This window comes from Onychomys torridus, chromosome 22, assembly GCF_903995425.1.
Source record: "Onychomys torridus chromosome 22, mOncTor1.1, whole genome shotgun sequence".
NCBI lineage: Eukaryota > Metazoa > Chordata > Mammalia > Rodentia > Cricetidae > Onychomys > Onychomys torridus.
Window position 1 is genome coordinate 40,369,117 of NC_050464.1, and position 14,674 is coordinate 40,383,790.

Genomic DNA, 14,674 nt, shown 5'->3' on the forward strand with positions numbered 1-14,674 from the left:
GCATTGGGAGGGTGGGGCCCTCAGGGGCCGGAAAAAAAAGGCTCTGCAGAGGAGAGAGAAGCCCTGCTGCTGACCGACTGGGTTTGCAAGGACACATCAGGCGCTCTTCCGTCTTGTCTGGCTGCCCCAGCATCCGCGGAGAGAGAGGGGACCCTGGGCCCATCTGGGACACGGCCATATCACCAACTTCTCAGGGCCGGAGGGCCAGGCTGCCCCGGAGCGGCCCTTGGCCGCCTCCTCGCGCTTACTCCCCCTCGATCACTCGCTAGCTCGCTAGCTCTCTCTCCTGCTCGCTCGCTCGCTCGCTCGCTCGGGCCCCAGCCCCCGCCCTCCGCTCCCTCGCCGCCCGCGGCTCCTCCTCACTCGCCTGTCGCCCGCGCCCGGTGCAGCTCGGCCAGAGCTACCGTGGGCTGCGCGTCCGCCAGGAGCCGCTGCCTCGACCCTATTGCCCGGATCGCTCTGTCCAAATCCCTCTGCTTGGACCTCGCTGCACCGATCCCTCTGCCTGGACCTCGTTCGGGAAACGGGCTGCTCTGAGCCTTCTGCTCAGATCCCTCTGTCTGGACGGAGCTGCCTGAATCCCGCTGCCCGGATCCTTCTTCCTGGACCTCGCTGCCTGTATCCTTCTGCCTAGACTCCGCTGCCTGTATCCTTCTGCCTAGACTCCGCTGTCTGGATCCTTCTGCCTGGACCCCGCCACACGGATCTCTCTGCCCGGATCCCGGTTCCGCAGCCACAATGCCCGTGGCACGGCCACACGCCGCGGGACCCGGCAGGATCGCTCTGCTTCTGGTCGCCCTGCTTCTGGGGAGCCCCACAGCAGCTCGGGCGGAAGGTAAGTACCCCGAGGACCCTGGCCCAGAGGGGGCAAAGTTGTCGCGGCTGACTTGGGCAGTAGGGGGTCGCGGCTGGTCGAGGACACACGCGCCGCCGCCACCACCACCACCACCCCGGGCCGCCCGGATTCGGGACTGGGCATCTCATCCCTGCCTGAGCGCGGAGGTGGGGATGCATCTGAAGGACTCCCGCCTTGGGCTTCGGGTCCTTCGTTGGTCTCTCAGGCTGGGAACAGACTCCCTTTTGTAGTCCGGGGAAGCTCCTTGGAGTGGAGTCCTCTCCAAACCTCCAGATTCTGGAAGCTCTCTGTAACTGCACCCGGGGCTGACTGCCAGGTTATTTTGTCGTTCTCTGTGGAAGAGGATAGGTATGGGAAGGGGACAGCTGACTGCTTGTCACCAGAACCAAATTCCCTCCCATCCCATCATCCCACGCTGGCTCCAGCTACCCAGAGGGGCTGTCCCCCGGATGGGTCCCAGCCAGGTGTCAAGAAATTGAACTTGGGTGTGGCTTTCTCGGATAGAGGGGAGCTCAGGGCTCCCCAGAACTTGGTGAGAAGAGATGTCAGAACATCAGTGGCTGGGGCCCCTCTCCCCCTGATACAGCCTAGCCTCCCTCGTCGATATTTGGAATGAGGAAAGAGTGTTAGTGCAAGCCACGTGCTTGCAGATTAGGAAGGGGGTCTGGGTTTGTGGAGCTTGTCAGTTCCTTCCTCTGCCTGGAGCCACACCTTCGCTCCCCCCTGCTGGGGTCCCAGGAAGTTATAGTGAGAAACAGAGGTGGAGAGGAGCGGATAATCTAACTTATCCAAAGCTGACCCCCCACCCAGAGATATGGGGATTGGCTGGAGACGCTGGGAGAGCCTAGTGCGTCGGGCTATTGGGTTTGGACCGCTTAACCTCTCCTTCTTTTGGCAAGATGTGACTCTTTTTCCCCCACATGGTAACTTCAAAACATGGCTGGGGAGTCTGCCTGAGCTGAACACAGCATGGGGTGCTCGCCCTGTCCATCAGGAGTTCCGTTTCATTTGGGTCTTCTCGATTTGGAGTTCAGGGGACAGACAAGCATTGCGGCATCTTGGCAGGGAATTCTGGACCCCTGAGTTCAGCACCAGAGGCCCCGGACAGCTCTCAGAAATCTCAGGCCCTGCCTCTGGATGCTGGTCTCTTCCTTGCAGCCTGGAGTGCCCCCCTCAGGCATTTATCCCCAGTCTCTTTTCTTTAACTGTTGGGCCCAGAAGTGAGAGCAGGGACATTCTTTGCCCTTCTTTAATAAAACATATTGATACTAACTCCCCCACCACACACAATGTATGCCAGGTCTGGGCAGTTTCCCTGGGAAAGACGGAAAAGAGATGTAGTTTAAATCAATGGTTTCTACCCAGCATGCCCTTTCTTAATTAGCTGTCTCTTTCCAACAATAGCGTGGTGGCCTTGAATGGGATCCAGATTGCCCTGCCCCAGCTCTTAAATCTGTACACACACACACACACACACACACACACACACACACACACGAGAAACTCAAAGATATCCAGGGGCTTGCTGTCTTCTCTAAAGTCATTCTGCCTTTCAGTTTTACCTTCTCTAAAACATCACTATGGGCATGGGGGGTGGGGGGTGGGGTCTTAATGGTATGTATAGAAATGTCACCCAAGATCAGGATTCTGCACCCTGAGTCCTCGGTGTGTGCCAGTGTGTAAAAGAAAGACCAGGGTGTGTGCATTTGTGTTTTGACTTTTTTCTTATTAGACATTTTGTGTTTTCCAATTGCTCCACACCATGGCTACTGAGCATATGTTTTTAATTAAGTTCAGGTCACCACCAAATCAAAGTCCACTGATACACTTCTTCCAAAGGCTCATTACTAACCATGGGGTTCTGACTGAGTCATAAGAAGAGAGCCAGGGTGGCCCATGGGCACTGCCAGTTCTGAACAGTCCATTTGGAAACAATTGATCTTCCACAATAAATTCTATTTTTAGCCTGTAGCTCAAATCCACTCAAACCAGACAGGAGAGGTGTTGGAGGAGCCCAGTGTTGCAGACTGGTATTTCTGCATGCCTGTGAGGGGTGGGGACTTGTTGCAGTATTCCTATGCAGGGCTCATGTTCTCTGGGCTGTCTTGCTGGGAGTCGGGAATAAGTATGAAGTGTAGCTTGTTTTTGAAGAGGACCCTTCTTGTCTAAGACGTGCATGTGGGGAGTAACTGCACATACATGGTAGGACTGAGTTTTCTTTTCTTTTTCCCTTGGATCAACAAAGCAAATTCAGTATTGCTCAGTAAGACTCTAACTCCATGCCTCCCCCAGTCTCTGGCACGTGTTGCTGTTACAGCCTCTTAACTGTGTTTTTCTTTGAATTGCTGTCCTTTTATCAAGGAGTTTTGACTGCTCCCACCAGGGACTGACTACCTGATCCAAACTTGAAGGATTCTTCTTGTATTTTTGCACAGCTCTGCTGGGCATGGCATTAGGAAACTATCCCAGTCCTTTTCTTCTCCAAGGAGAAAGGACATTTCCCAAACAGAGCAGTTTGCTTCGTGACTTTGGGTCAGGAGTCCGTTCTTGCAAGGCATTCAAGGAGTACAGTACACTGACTCTCCTGCTTGGGTGTTGATTGCTACTGCAGGCACATGCTGTGTACCTCCACTAGGGGCTCTCAAAGCTGCAGCTGGTACCTGAGAGAAGGAAAGAGGAAGATTTGGTTAGGAAGAAAGAAGCTCCGTGTGTGTGTGTGTGTGTGTGTGTGTGTGTGTGTGTGTGTGTGTCACACTGAAATCTAGGACAGAGGGCCTCGGCTCCACGCCCTTCTTCCTCTAGTGTGCTTGGCCCCTGTTTCTCAGGGAGAGGTCACTGCCAGCTTTTGACACACAGTGAACAGGGGAAAAGCAGAGATGAGAAGCAGGCAGAAGAATGCTGTTCCCAGGAAGGTATCATTAGAACTCAGACCCCAACTTATCCTTCTCTGCCACTGTTTGGACTCCATGACAGAGATGAGGCTGTTCTGGTGAGTGTCTGGTTAGCAGGGTTTAGGAAGAGTGGCTTTGAACTCAGAGCCACCCCAGTCCAAACTCACTCCATTGCTTGGTTGCGATTGACCTTCAAAGCGACCATCGTGTGTGGGACTCCATTCTGCCACTTGTGGGACATGAGCAGATTCAGGGATGATGGGACCAACCTGGAAGGGTGTTTATAGGACTCTGTAACTGGTATCAAAGAAGCTGGTACACATCTGGTGCGCGCGCACCAGCGTGTACACATACACACACACACACACACACACACACACACACACACACGCACACGCACACGCACACGCGCACACACACACACACACACACACACACACACACACACGTTCGATATACGCCTAATGCATCTCTGCTTTCCTGAGCAAACTTCCTCTATGAACCAGCACCAAGAAATTAGCCTCTTGAAGTTGGGTGACACAGACGTTCACATAAATGATGAGGTGATTTAAGCCAACATGAGGGAGGAGGGCCAGCAGGCAGCCCTAGTTACCTGCCCACAGCTTTTTTAGCAAGGGATAACTCAGTACCACATGACATACACAGCTTTCCTTCCCAGATCCTCGTACTGTGTGGCTTTAAACCCACCACCAGGAATCGGCGTTCACCTCAATGACAATGAAACACGATAGATTGGAAAGAGTACATGAGTGAGGCTTCTAGAAAAAGGCTCAGGTTCTGACGTGGCTCTGTTCAAGCTGCTGTAACAAAAATCCCTTAGATTATATGACTGGAAACACAGTAGTTCATTAATCACAGTCCTGTGGTGTCCAAGTTCACAGGGTCCCCAGAGTTGGTGTCTGATGAGGACTGGAACTTGATGGCTGAATCCTCACTCTCACGTGGCTACCAAAGATAGTGAGGCTTGGTGTCCTCACCTTCCAAGGGCCATTATCTCAATCTTGGGGCCCAACCTCTCAGGCTTCAACTCAACTCAATTACTTTCCAAAACCTGTGCTCTGATATCATCTTATTGGGAATGGGGGTTTTGACGAATGGATGGGGACAGACATGGGCAATACTCAAGACACAGTGTTCCTGTGCCAGGTACTATTTCCTGCCATGTACCTGCACCCCAGCAAGAGATCTACAGGGTTCGAGTTGTCAGCTGAGTGCTTTGGGTGGAGGGAAAATCTAACAGGTGGCCATATATGGTTCTCACCAGGCCTGATGGGTAAAGACTTGCTGATCCAGTAGCCCTGGAGGGATGGATGCAGCAGGTACCAAGCAGAGAATTCCACCTCAGGCATGGGAACCCTGAGCAGGCAGGATCTAGGAGGAGGAGGATAGAGACAGATACACTTGCTGCTCGCCCTGCTCCCTCAGACCCCAGGAGCTCCCTAGATGGGAGGGAACAAAAGAACGTGAGCCATGGTGCTCACTGCCCTTCACTACAGATGGAGAGGGGGGGTCTCTTCACAAAGGAGTGGGGTCCAGCTGCTAAGAACATACTAGTCGCCATGCAGCCTCCCACCGGTATGCACATGGAAGCAGCCCTGAGGTGTCTGTAACAACAGCACAGAGTAAACACGTTGGCTCTGTGGGGGTGGGGGCTTGGAGCAGGGGGACAGGGTAGGGTACCTCTGTAGACTTGTGTGGCCTCGGTTCAACTGTAGCAGAGTATGTAAGTCACGAAAACATCCATTACGGAGGGAGTTCTGTTCCAAGCCTCGTGCTGAGTGGTTCGTGAGGATCGTGTGGAAAACCCTTACCACAAAACCCACCAGACAGAAATGCATGTTATTCCTGATGTGCAGATAAGGGAAACTGAGGCACCAAGAGAAGGGGATCACAAATGGGGAGCAGGCTGTGTCAATCCCAGGCCTGTGTGCTACTCTCTTAACCTGGAGGGTAGGTGCCACATTTAGGAATCTCGTTTGGAGAGACGGGATGAGTCACTGTGTGACACAAACAGGGTGTCAATGAATTCTGCTGTAGAGCCCATTTTACTGTATATGTAGTGCGTGTGCCGTGAGGGAGGGGCTGAGACAGGGTTTCATGTATCCCAGGCTGTCCTCGAACTCCTAACCCCCCGCTTCTACCTCCCAAGTGCTTGATGACCATTATGTGCCACCACATGCCCTATGACATCATGCTGTCCACTTTGAGATGAATGTAACAAAACCTATTGTTCCCTTAGGAAAACCAGTCTCTTGGCTAGTTGTAGCGGCACACACCTATCATCCCAGCTCTCAGAAAGCTGAGCTGAGCTGAGGCAGGAGGATTGTGAGTACTAGACCAGCTTGGGCTACAAAATGAGACCTGTGTGTGTGTGTGTGTGTGTGTGTGTGTGTGTGTGTGTGTGTGTGTGTGTGTGTGTGTGTGTGTCTGTGTGTGTCTGAGTGTGTGTATATGTGTAGTGTGTGGGTGTCTTGTGTGTGTGTGTGTGTGTGTGTGTGTGTGTGTGTGTGTGTGTGTCTGAGTGTGTGTATATGTGTAGTGTGTGGGTGTCTTGTGTGTGTGTGTGTATCTGTGTGTGTGGTGTGTGTCTGTGTGTGTCTGAGTGTGTGTATATGTGTAGTGTGTGTGTGTGTGTGTGTGTGTGTGTGTGTGTGTGCAGGTGTGCAGACCAGAGGTTGACGCTGGGTGCCTTCCTCAGTAGCTCTCAACCTTACTTTTGGAGACTGAATCTGGAATCCCCTGGTTCCACCTGCTTCCCCCTCCCCAGTAGTGAAGTCACAGGGACACATACTTGCATCTGGCTCTTACGTGGGTACTGGAGTCTGAACTCAAGTCTTCAAACTTATCCAACAAATGCTTCACCCACGGTATCACTTCCGCAGTCCCCCGAATCCTATCCTCAAAACACACACCCCTTACACCAAGTCCCTTGATGCCTCCCTGTCCCAAAGCCCCGCACAGCAGGGGCCAACTGGCATGAGCAAGGTGGGTGTTGAATGCACTCTGGTGACTGGTGCAGTGCCTGGCACTCAGGCTGAGGATAAGGAGGGTAAACTGAGTCAGAAGTGAAGGTGTAGGGAGTGGTGCCGAGTCACTGAGGTGGTGGGTGGTGAGCACGTGGTGAGGACATGCCGTGGTTATGGTCCCAGGTTCTAGGCCTCCCAGCTTCCCCCCTTTCTATAGATGATGAAACAAAACTTAGAGCAGCTGAAGTCTTACCTCCAGCCATCGTGCAGAGATGGCCAGGGAAGCCTTGAACCCAGGCACAGCCTGTGGGATGGGCTGTGCACACTGGGTCCTGCCCTATTGTAGAAATAACATAAGGGAACAAACCTCCACTAAGATACAGCCACCAGGTGGGGCCAGCTCTCAGGGGCCAGTGATGGAGATCACTGGGTCGGCTAGAATTTTCCTAAGTCAAGGCTTCAGAAGAGGGAGCTCAGGGTTTATTTTGTACAGCCAAGAAGAAGAATAAAGCAAGGCCAGTCAATAGCCCCAACAGCCTTGGCTCAGTCGAAACTGACTGAAATTTCTCACAATGGAAGAGAAATCAGAATTCAGGACAAACACAGTCACTTCCTAGCCACAAGCCAAAGTCTTTCCATCTGCTGGTGGGTTGATCATTACCATGAGGCAGCCCTCACAGGGCTGGGAAAAGCCAGGACAATCGTGAGCTTGGCACTCACCAGACAGTTGAACCTCAGGGAGATGGGGCTGCTCTGGAAGACCCCAAACACTCCCACTTCCTGGCTTTCTCATGAGACCAGTGTGAGTCTACTCTGTGCCTTTTCTGCATTCTCCCACCTGATCCTGTCCAACTCTGTCAGGTGACATCAACAGCTGAATTTTACAGAAGGGGAAACTGAGTCTCAGGAACACCCAGGCATTTGTTCAGGGTCTGTGATGGCTAGTTTGATGTCAAGTTAACACAAGTTAGAGTTATTTCAAAAGAGGACACATCAGTTGAGAAAATGCCCCCACCAGATTGGCATGCAAGCCTGTGGTACATTTTCTTGAGTGGTGACTGATTTGGTTATTGGTGCCACCCCTGGAATGGTGGTCCTGAATATATAAGAAAGCAAGCTGAGCGGGCCATGAGGAGCAAGCCAGTGAGCCGCACTCCTGTGCGGCCTGTGCTCCAGCTTTTGCATTCAGATTCTTATCCTGCTTGAATCCTGCCTCTGACGTCCCCCAGTGGGGAACTGTGGTGTGGAACTGTAAGCTGAAATAACCCTTTTCTCCCCAAGTAGATTTTGGCCGTCATGTTTCATCACAGCAACGGAAACCCTAACACAGGGTCTCATGGACAAACCATGACTGAAGTGAGATTCAAACCCAGGGTCTTTGGATCCCAAAGCCCAGCCTTGTCCTAGATACTGAGGCGGCCTGGAGAGCATGTCCCTCTGGCAGGACTCCACACTGGCAGGTGTCCTCTCATCCAGGAGCAGATGTCAGGTGTCCTGAGTTGGCTTGCTCTGTGAGGAAGTTGTCACCTCAGCTTTGCTCAGACCTGGGAGATGGCTCCTATGTGAAGCAACGTTCCGTTCTTACTGAGGTTGACCCTGCAGCCCCGACCACCCCCTAGGACAACCTCCTGCTGGCTCAACTGAGGCCATGAGATAAAATTCCCAGTGAGCTGTTTTCAGAGTGCAGCCCTGAGCTGCTTGCTGTAGCTCCCTGAGCCTGCGTTGGCCCCACACAAAAGACGAACACCATTCTCTGACCTTGAAGTCAGAGACACGATTTCTCTGTGTAGACCAGGCTACCCTGGAACTTGCTAGCCTCGAACCCAGAAGCTGCCTATTGCTTATCTCCTCCCAGGCCATCCATGTGGCTCTCTGCCCCCCATTCATCCCTCAATTATGGGTAATTCACTCATTATTTGTTCACATACCCTGCCCCCCCGCCCGTTTCTTAGATGACTTGACTGAACATTAAGCATCCAAAAACTCCTCAGCCTGGATCTGCCCCAGTGTGAGCACACAGACCACTTGTCAATGAAGCTAAGTTGTTTTCATCTTCTTTATGGTGACCTGGAGTTGAACCTCCCAGATCTGTGTGATCCCAGGCAGCTTGTCTTACAAGAGGATGATCACGGGGTCCTCCCTTGTAGGATGGCTGTGAGGAAAATCAATGAGGCAACAAATGTGAAACCGCTGAAGATGTCTACAGTGAACGGAGGAACAGAGGGAAATCAAAACACGAGGGAGGAGAGAGATACACCCTGTAATGAGAGAAGGCCCCTCTGTGCAAACGCTGTACAATGATAATGGGTGCTCCCAGTGGGTCTTCCGGAAGCCATCTTTCTTTCCAGAAGAAATGCTGGATACGGTTGTTCTTGCAGCCGAGCTCATTGCCATATAGAAACTCTGTGGATGCTCTACAGGTGGCCCTGGGATCTGTCTTCTCTTAGGTCCCTGGCAGCTCCAAAATCAGCACATACCCCCACTGAATCCTGGGAAAACACAAAGATATTAATAAACATCAGGCTTCAGAGTCAGCAGCCTGGCTTTTAAATCTGTTGCTTGGTGGATGTGTTATGTCCTGAGCTGGCACAGACCTGGCCTATGGTGGCAGTCTCTGTCTTGCCCACCCTAATGACAACGTGCCTTTGTTGGTGGCATTCTGATAGCCTTCCCAGGGTCTGCAGTGTCCACCTCTTGAGTCAGCTCTCTAGGGTCCCCACCTGCCTTTGTCTCTCTCCCATACTCCCATTTTTATTAAAGAAAGCCAGACACAAGGAAGATGTGCCTCAAAGTCCTACTGGAGGGGCGGCAGAGCTAGGACTCAGGTCCTCACCCTGGCTCTGACTCCGGGAAGCAGGCTAGGTTCAGTGATGTGTGCTGAGGCAGGAGGATCACCAGAATGAGAAAACATAGTGACTCCCGTGACAGCCTCAGATACAGATCTAAACCCTGTGGAGGAAGGGGAGAGAGGGGGGGAGAAAGGAAGGGAGGAGTGGGGGAGGAAGGGAAAGTGTAGACTCCTCGCTTGTCTCAAATGTATGTCTTCTGAGCTGAGAAGCCACAGCCCACAAAGCCAAAGGCATCATAAATAGATCCAAATGGGGAAGCTAGACAGGAAGCCAATGTCAAGCCATGAGCCTCCATGATGAGCTGGCACCTGCATCCTTGAGGTACCCTTAGAGTGCCTTGCCCCTGGGAACAGGGTCATCTGCAGAGATGGCCTGAGTCAAGTGGGCAGAACCCCAGGGGCTCTGGGAGATCCAGCCATAGCCATAGATACCTGTGGGGCTTCCTTGATCCCTCTGTGGATCTTGGAGAACTGCTGCTGAAGGAGAAATCTGGGGGCCTGTGTTGTAAAGACCTGGGAAGGTTGCCTGGGACAAAAGTGATGTGGTCAGTACCAGCCTCGGACAAGAAACCGGACCAGGCTGGTGGATTCAAAGTCCAGTGCCCAGAGTTGGTCTAGAGCTTTGGACAAACCATAGAGGGAAAAGGTGCTGAGCATGGGCCTCTGGGTGGAAGTTTCCTGGTCTAGCCTCACCTGCCCCCAATTTGGAGGCACATGCAAAACTGAGCATCGTAAATGGGCATGTGCAGTGGAATGTTTGTACCCCACCCACGTTTCATATGTTCAAATCCCACCCCACCCCTGGGTAGGATGGGTTTTGTGGGTGGCAATCAGCAAGAGGGTGGGGCCCTGAGAATGGGATTAGTGACCTTAAAAAAGAGGCCAGAGTTAAGGACAGGCCATGACTGGTAAATCACTTGCCTTACAAGCATCAAGATGAGAGTCTAGATTCCCCCAAACCCATGGAAATGTCAGGTCCGTGGCAGCATGGCAACATGGCAGCCTGCCAGTTATTCCAGTGTTCAGAAAGCAGAGGAAGGCTCCCCCAGAGCAAGCTGGTTGGCTAGACTAGTGTCTGTGAGCTCTGGGCTCAGGGAGAGAACCTACCTCAATGAATCAGGTACAAAGGAAGGCTCCTGACATCAGCCTTGGGCCTCCACATACACACAAACACATGCTGCACACACGTACATGGGACTGAACAGAAGACAGGCCTGAAGACAACCCCAGACTCCACACTGAGAAGGCTGGGGTGTAAGCAGCAAGCTGTCATTGGGCACTGGATTTTCTCATCTCCACTGCTATGAGAAGCAAACTCCTCACATCCACACATCTCCCAGTCAGAGGGACTGTGTTGTAGAAACCCAAATGGAGCAGAAAACAAAGACTCAGTCAGGACAGCTCAAGAACGGAGGATGGCTTGCTCCAGAGTTTTTGTCTTGTTTTGTTAGGGTAAGGTTTTGCTGTGTAGCTCAGGCTAGCCTGGAACTCCCGGGCCTCCTGAAGCGCTTGAGTCACAGGCAGCCACCCTCCCATCTCTGCACTTCTTGTGCATCTACTGGCACTGGCTCCCTCTTAGTCACCTGACTCCCATTTACCATGTCCACCACCCTCCCACTTCAGCTCATCCTGGGCTATGACGACGTCTCTAGCTTCTGCCAGAGATTGTGCCCTGCCAATTGGCACATGTGGTGACCATTCAGTAGGGTTAGAGTTTCCCATGTCTTTCCAGCCGCATCTCAAGCAGTCTGCCATGGTTGGCAGCTGCCATGCTGGACAGTGGAGTGAGCACCAGTCCCCATCTCCCCCAGAAAGCCATTGCACAAGACTATTCTAGGCCATCGCTGTCCTAACTAAGCTAAGGACACTCAGCTTTTTCTTAGCTCCCAGATGAATGCGGCTGGTCCTACACTGCCCTTTGTGCCATGAAATGGGCTGGCTTGCTTAACCCAGACATGAAGCGAGGTCACTCAGATCCATAAGCCAAATAGAACAATGGCCAGGAGAGACAATGCTCATGGGCTCTGCTGTCTCCTTGACACTTTTAGGGTGCTAAGATGTGGCTCCAGCAGGCACATATGTGTTCAGCAGGCTGGGGGAGGGACACACAAACAATCATGGCCACAAGCTAGGAGGCCCCACAGCCATGGTGACTGTCTTCCTCACCTCTGGATGATCCTTGAGGGTGAAAGTTGATTCTTATCATTTCTATGAGTGAGCAGAGTGACTGAAAGGGTGGATGAGTGGATGGGTGGGTGGATGGATGGATGGATGGATGGATGGATGGATGGATGGATGGATGGATGGATGGATTTACAACCAAGATGTAAAGTATTTGGACACAAAACAAAACCATTTACAGAAAATATATATTCTCCACACCCTTGACTTGGGATGGGAATTTGCAGTTTGAGTTGATGGAGCAGAGGACATAAGAAAGCTGAATGTGAACTCATTTAAAGTTGACACACTCTAAACATCAAGCTGAGTATAAAGAGAGAAGGCGTAGACATCTGGACCAGGACCTACTCCGAGTAGAGAGGGAAAGATGGTGGAATGCACTAGCCTGGAGAGATGCTAGCCTGGGGAGGGAAGGGGATGCCCAATGGCCAGCTGTGTTTTACAAGCCTCATCGGGCAGTGGATTCACATGCCTTTAGCCCCAGCACTCAGAAGGCAGAGGCAGGTGGGTCTCTATGAGTTTGAGGTCAGCCTGGGCTACAGAGTGAGTTCCAGAAAAGGCGCAAAGCTACACAGAGAAATCCTGTCTCGAAAAACCAAAAGAAAGAAAAAAGAAACAAATACAAGCCTCCAGGCAGGTGCAGGTTCACTGACCAGGTCCTGAGAGCTCTCCTGGGGTTGGGGGGTTGGGGGGCTGTGATTGTAGAGGAGGAAGTACCCCCACAGAACTGACTGAGCTCTGCCTGGATTGGTGAGTCTGCGTGAGCAGGAGGAAGCCACACACTCCTCCAGCCTGTTTCCATCTGTAAAGGGAGATTCAAAGTGTTTCCTTCACTCTCTGCACGGTCCAGAGGGGATACACAGGATCACCTCCCTGCACAGCCCCACGAGGAGCCTTTCATACCACACTCCAGGCAGACAGTAGCCTGGAATTAATCCGTGTACAACCTATGCAGCTGTGTGTGGCAGCCCCGGGTTTGGAAGTACACCACACCCCTACATTAATCTTCAAAGAGAGGGCACAGAGCGCCCCCTCAAACATCTCATTCCCTGAAGATTTCTGAATAGCCCTCTCCATTCTGCACCCCTTTTAAAGCAGGTTTAGCAAGTTGTAAAGCTAATTTGGGGCCAACTGCCTTGGAAATTAATGCAAAATATGTGGAATCAAGCCTCATTTTCCAGGGCTTCAGGAGGGGAAATTTGCCTAATTTATGGCATAAATAAAAATGATGTGCTGAGGCTAATTTGCATACTTGTGCTTCTGTTGGGGTTAAAGACAAAGAATGTTTTGTTGTGTTCTCACTCTTTCTTCATGAACTTCCATCTAGCTTTTAGAGCTCCTCACTGATCCAAATGTCAAAGGCATGACCGTGTGAGCAGGCCCCTGCTATCCTGTGTCTAGGCCTCACCAACTATGAAGTGAAAATGGCAGTGGTCCACTGTGTGGTTGCAGGGAGGACTTACAAGCTAAGGAACGCAGAGCCTGGGTGTGTCCTCACACACAGCAGGACCCGGTGATGGGTGCACCGGACAGATGTGTCACCGTCATCAGGGGTAGCCTTGCTTCCTCGCTGGGTCCGATGAGCCTCCCAGGCAGGGACAGAGGCTCCCACTACTGTACATCCTACATGAGCTCAGGTAAGGCCGGATGTGGCCTGAAGAGATCGGTGTGTGTCAGCTGAGTCAGTATGCAGGAACTATTGTGTTGGAAAGGGCATGTGTGCGTACGTACATGAGTAGGTGCACTCACGTGTGTGTGTGTGTGTGTGTGTGTGTGTGTGTGTGTGCATATGACAGTCAGAAGTTAACTTTGATATGCATATCTTTTTCAATGGCTTTTCACCTTATTTTTTGAGACAGAGTCTCTCACTGAGCCTGCCACTGTCCATTTGACTATACTAGCTAGCTAATAAGACACCCTCCTTCCCTCCCCCAGAGCTGAGGTGACCAGCATGCAGCTAGGTTGCGTGGGTAGTAGGCAAGCACTTCACCCACTGAGCCCCCTCCCTGGGTAGGCGGGTCTTACAGAGAGATGCACTGGTCTCCTGACAAACTCAGGGCATCAGCAGGTGTTCCACCTTTGTAGAAACAGCATGTGCGCTTCCAAGCAGGTTACTCAGCTAGCTGCTCCTGGATGTGAATGAAAGTGCAGCCTTTCCTGGAATCTTGTGATGACAGCGGCGTCTCGGTGTATAATAACAACCCAGGACAGAATTTGCACTTTTATGATTCCCAGTAGATAAAACATTTTTTTTGATGCGCTGGAGAGCAGAGTGGCTTTACGACCCCACATCCACGCTCTACTTCCCAATTTAAGGTACTTTACTATCTTCTCTAATAAAATTGAGGCTCCAAGCAAAAGGCGCAGAGACAGGTGGGCGCATCCCTCACTCTCTGGCTGGTGGTTCACAAGCAAAGATGAGCTCAGCTCAACTACAGAACCCTGGAGATAAAGTAGGGGTCCTGGGACCTCCCTGAGCCCAGGCACCTGTGTGCATGAGGATACTGTGGGGCAGCCTCTGAGCAAGGGGGTCGAAAGGACAGGGCCTTCTCTCAACCACTTCCCTCTCTGAGTTGCAAATCAAGCAGATCCAGAATGCTGCAAAAGAGAGATTCCTGGAATGTACTAGAATCCCTACCATTGTGTCATGTACAGACTTGGGTTTAATTACTAGTGCCTGTGGTGACGGAGGGGCAATTCATGGTGAAGTCAGGATCCATCCACTTTTGAAGACCTACTGTCTGCCTCAGCACATTCTGCCTGTGCTGAGTGCTTAGTAGGTGTGAAAGGCACAGTAGTACACAAACAAGGTGTATTATTGCGCTTTGAACTCAGGTGAAATTCCAGTGTCCCTGGTCCCCTGCTGTCCCTTGTGGACCAGTCCACTGCAAGGTAAGAGGCAGGACCCTTA

General features: G+C 51.9%; 1 protein-coding gene across 3 annotated transcripts in view; it reads left to right on the forward strand.

The window, feature by feature from the left end:
• The first annotated feature begins 330 nt into the window (after positions 1-330).
• Positions 331-14,674, forward strand: part of Sez6l (seizure related 6 homolog like) — a 158,601-nt gene continuing 144,257 nt past the window's right edge. For all 3 annotated transcript variants that reach the window (XM_036172644.1, XM_036172645.1, XM_036172647.1), the window contains exon 1: positions 331-835. In XM_036172644.1, coding sequence (XP_036028537.1) covers positions 739-835 — 97 coding nt within the window. In that variant the 5' untranslated portion in view covers positions 331-738. The remainder of the gene's footprint in view (positions 836-14,674) is intronic.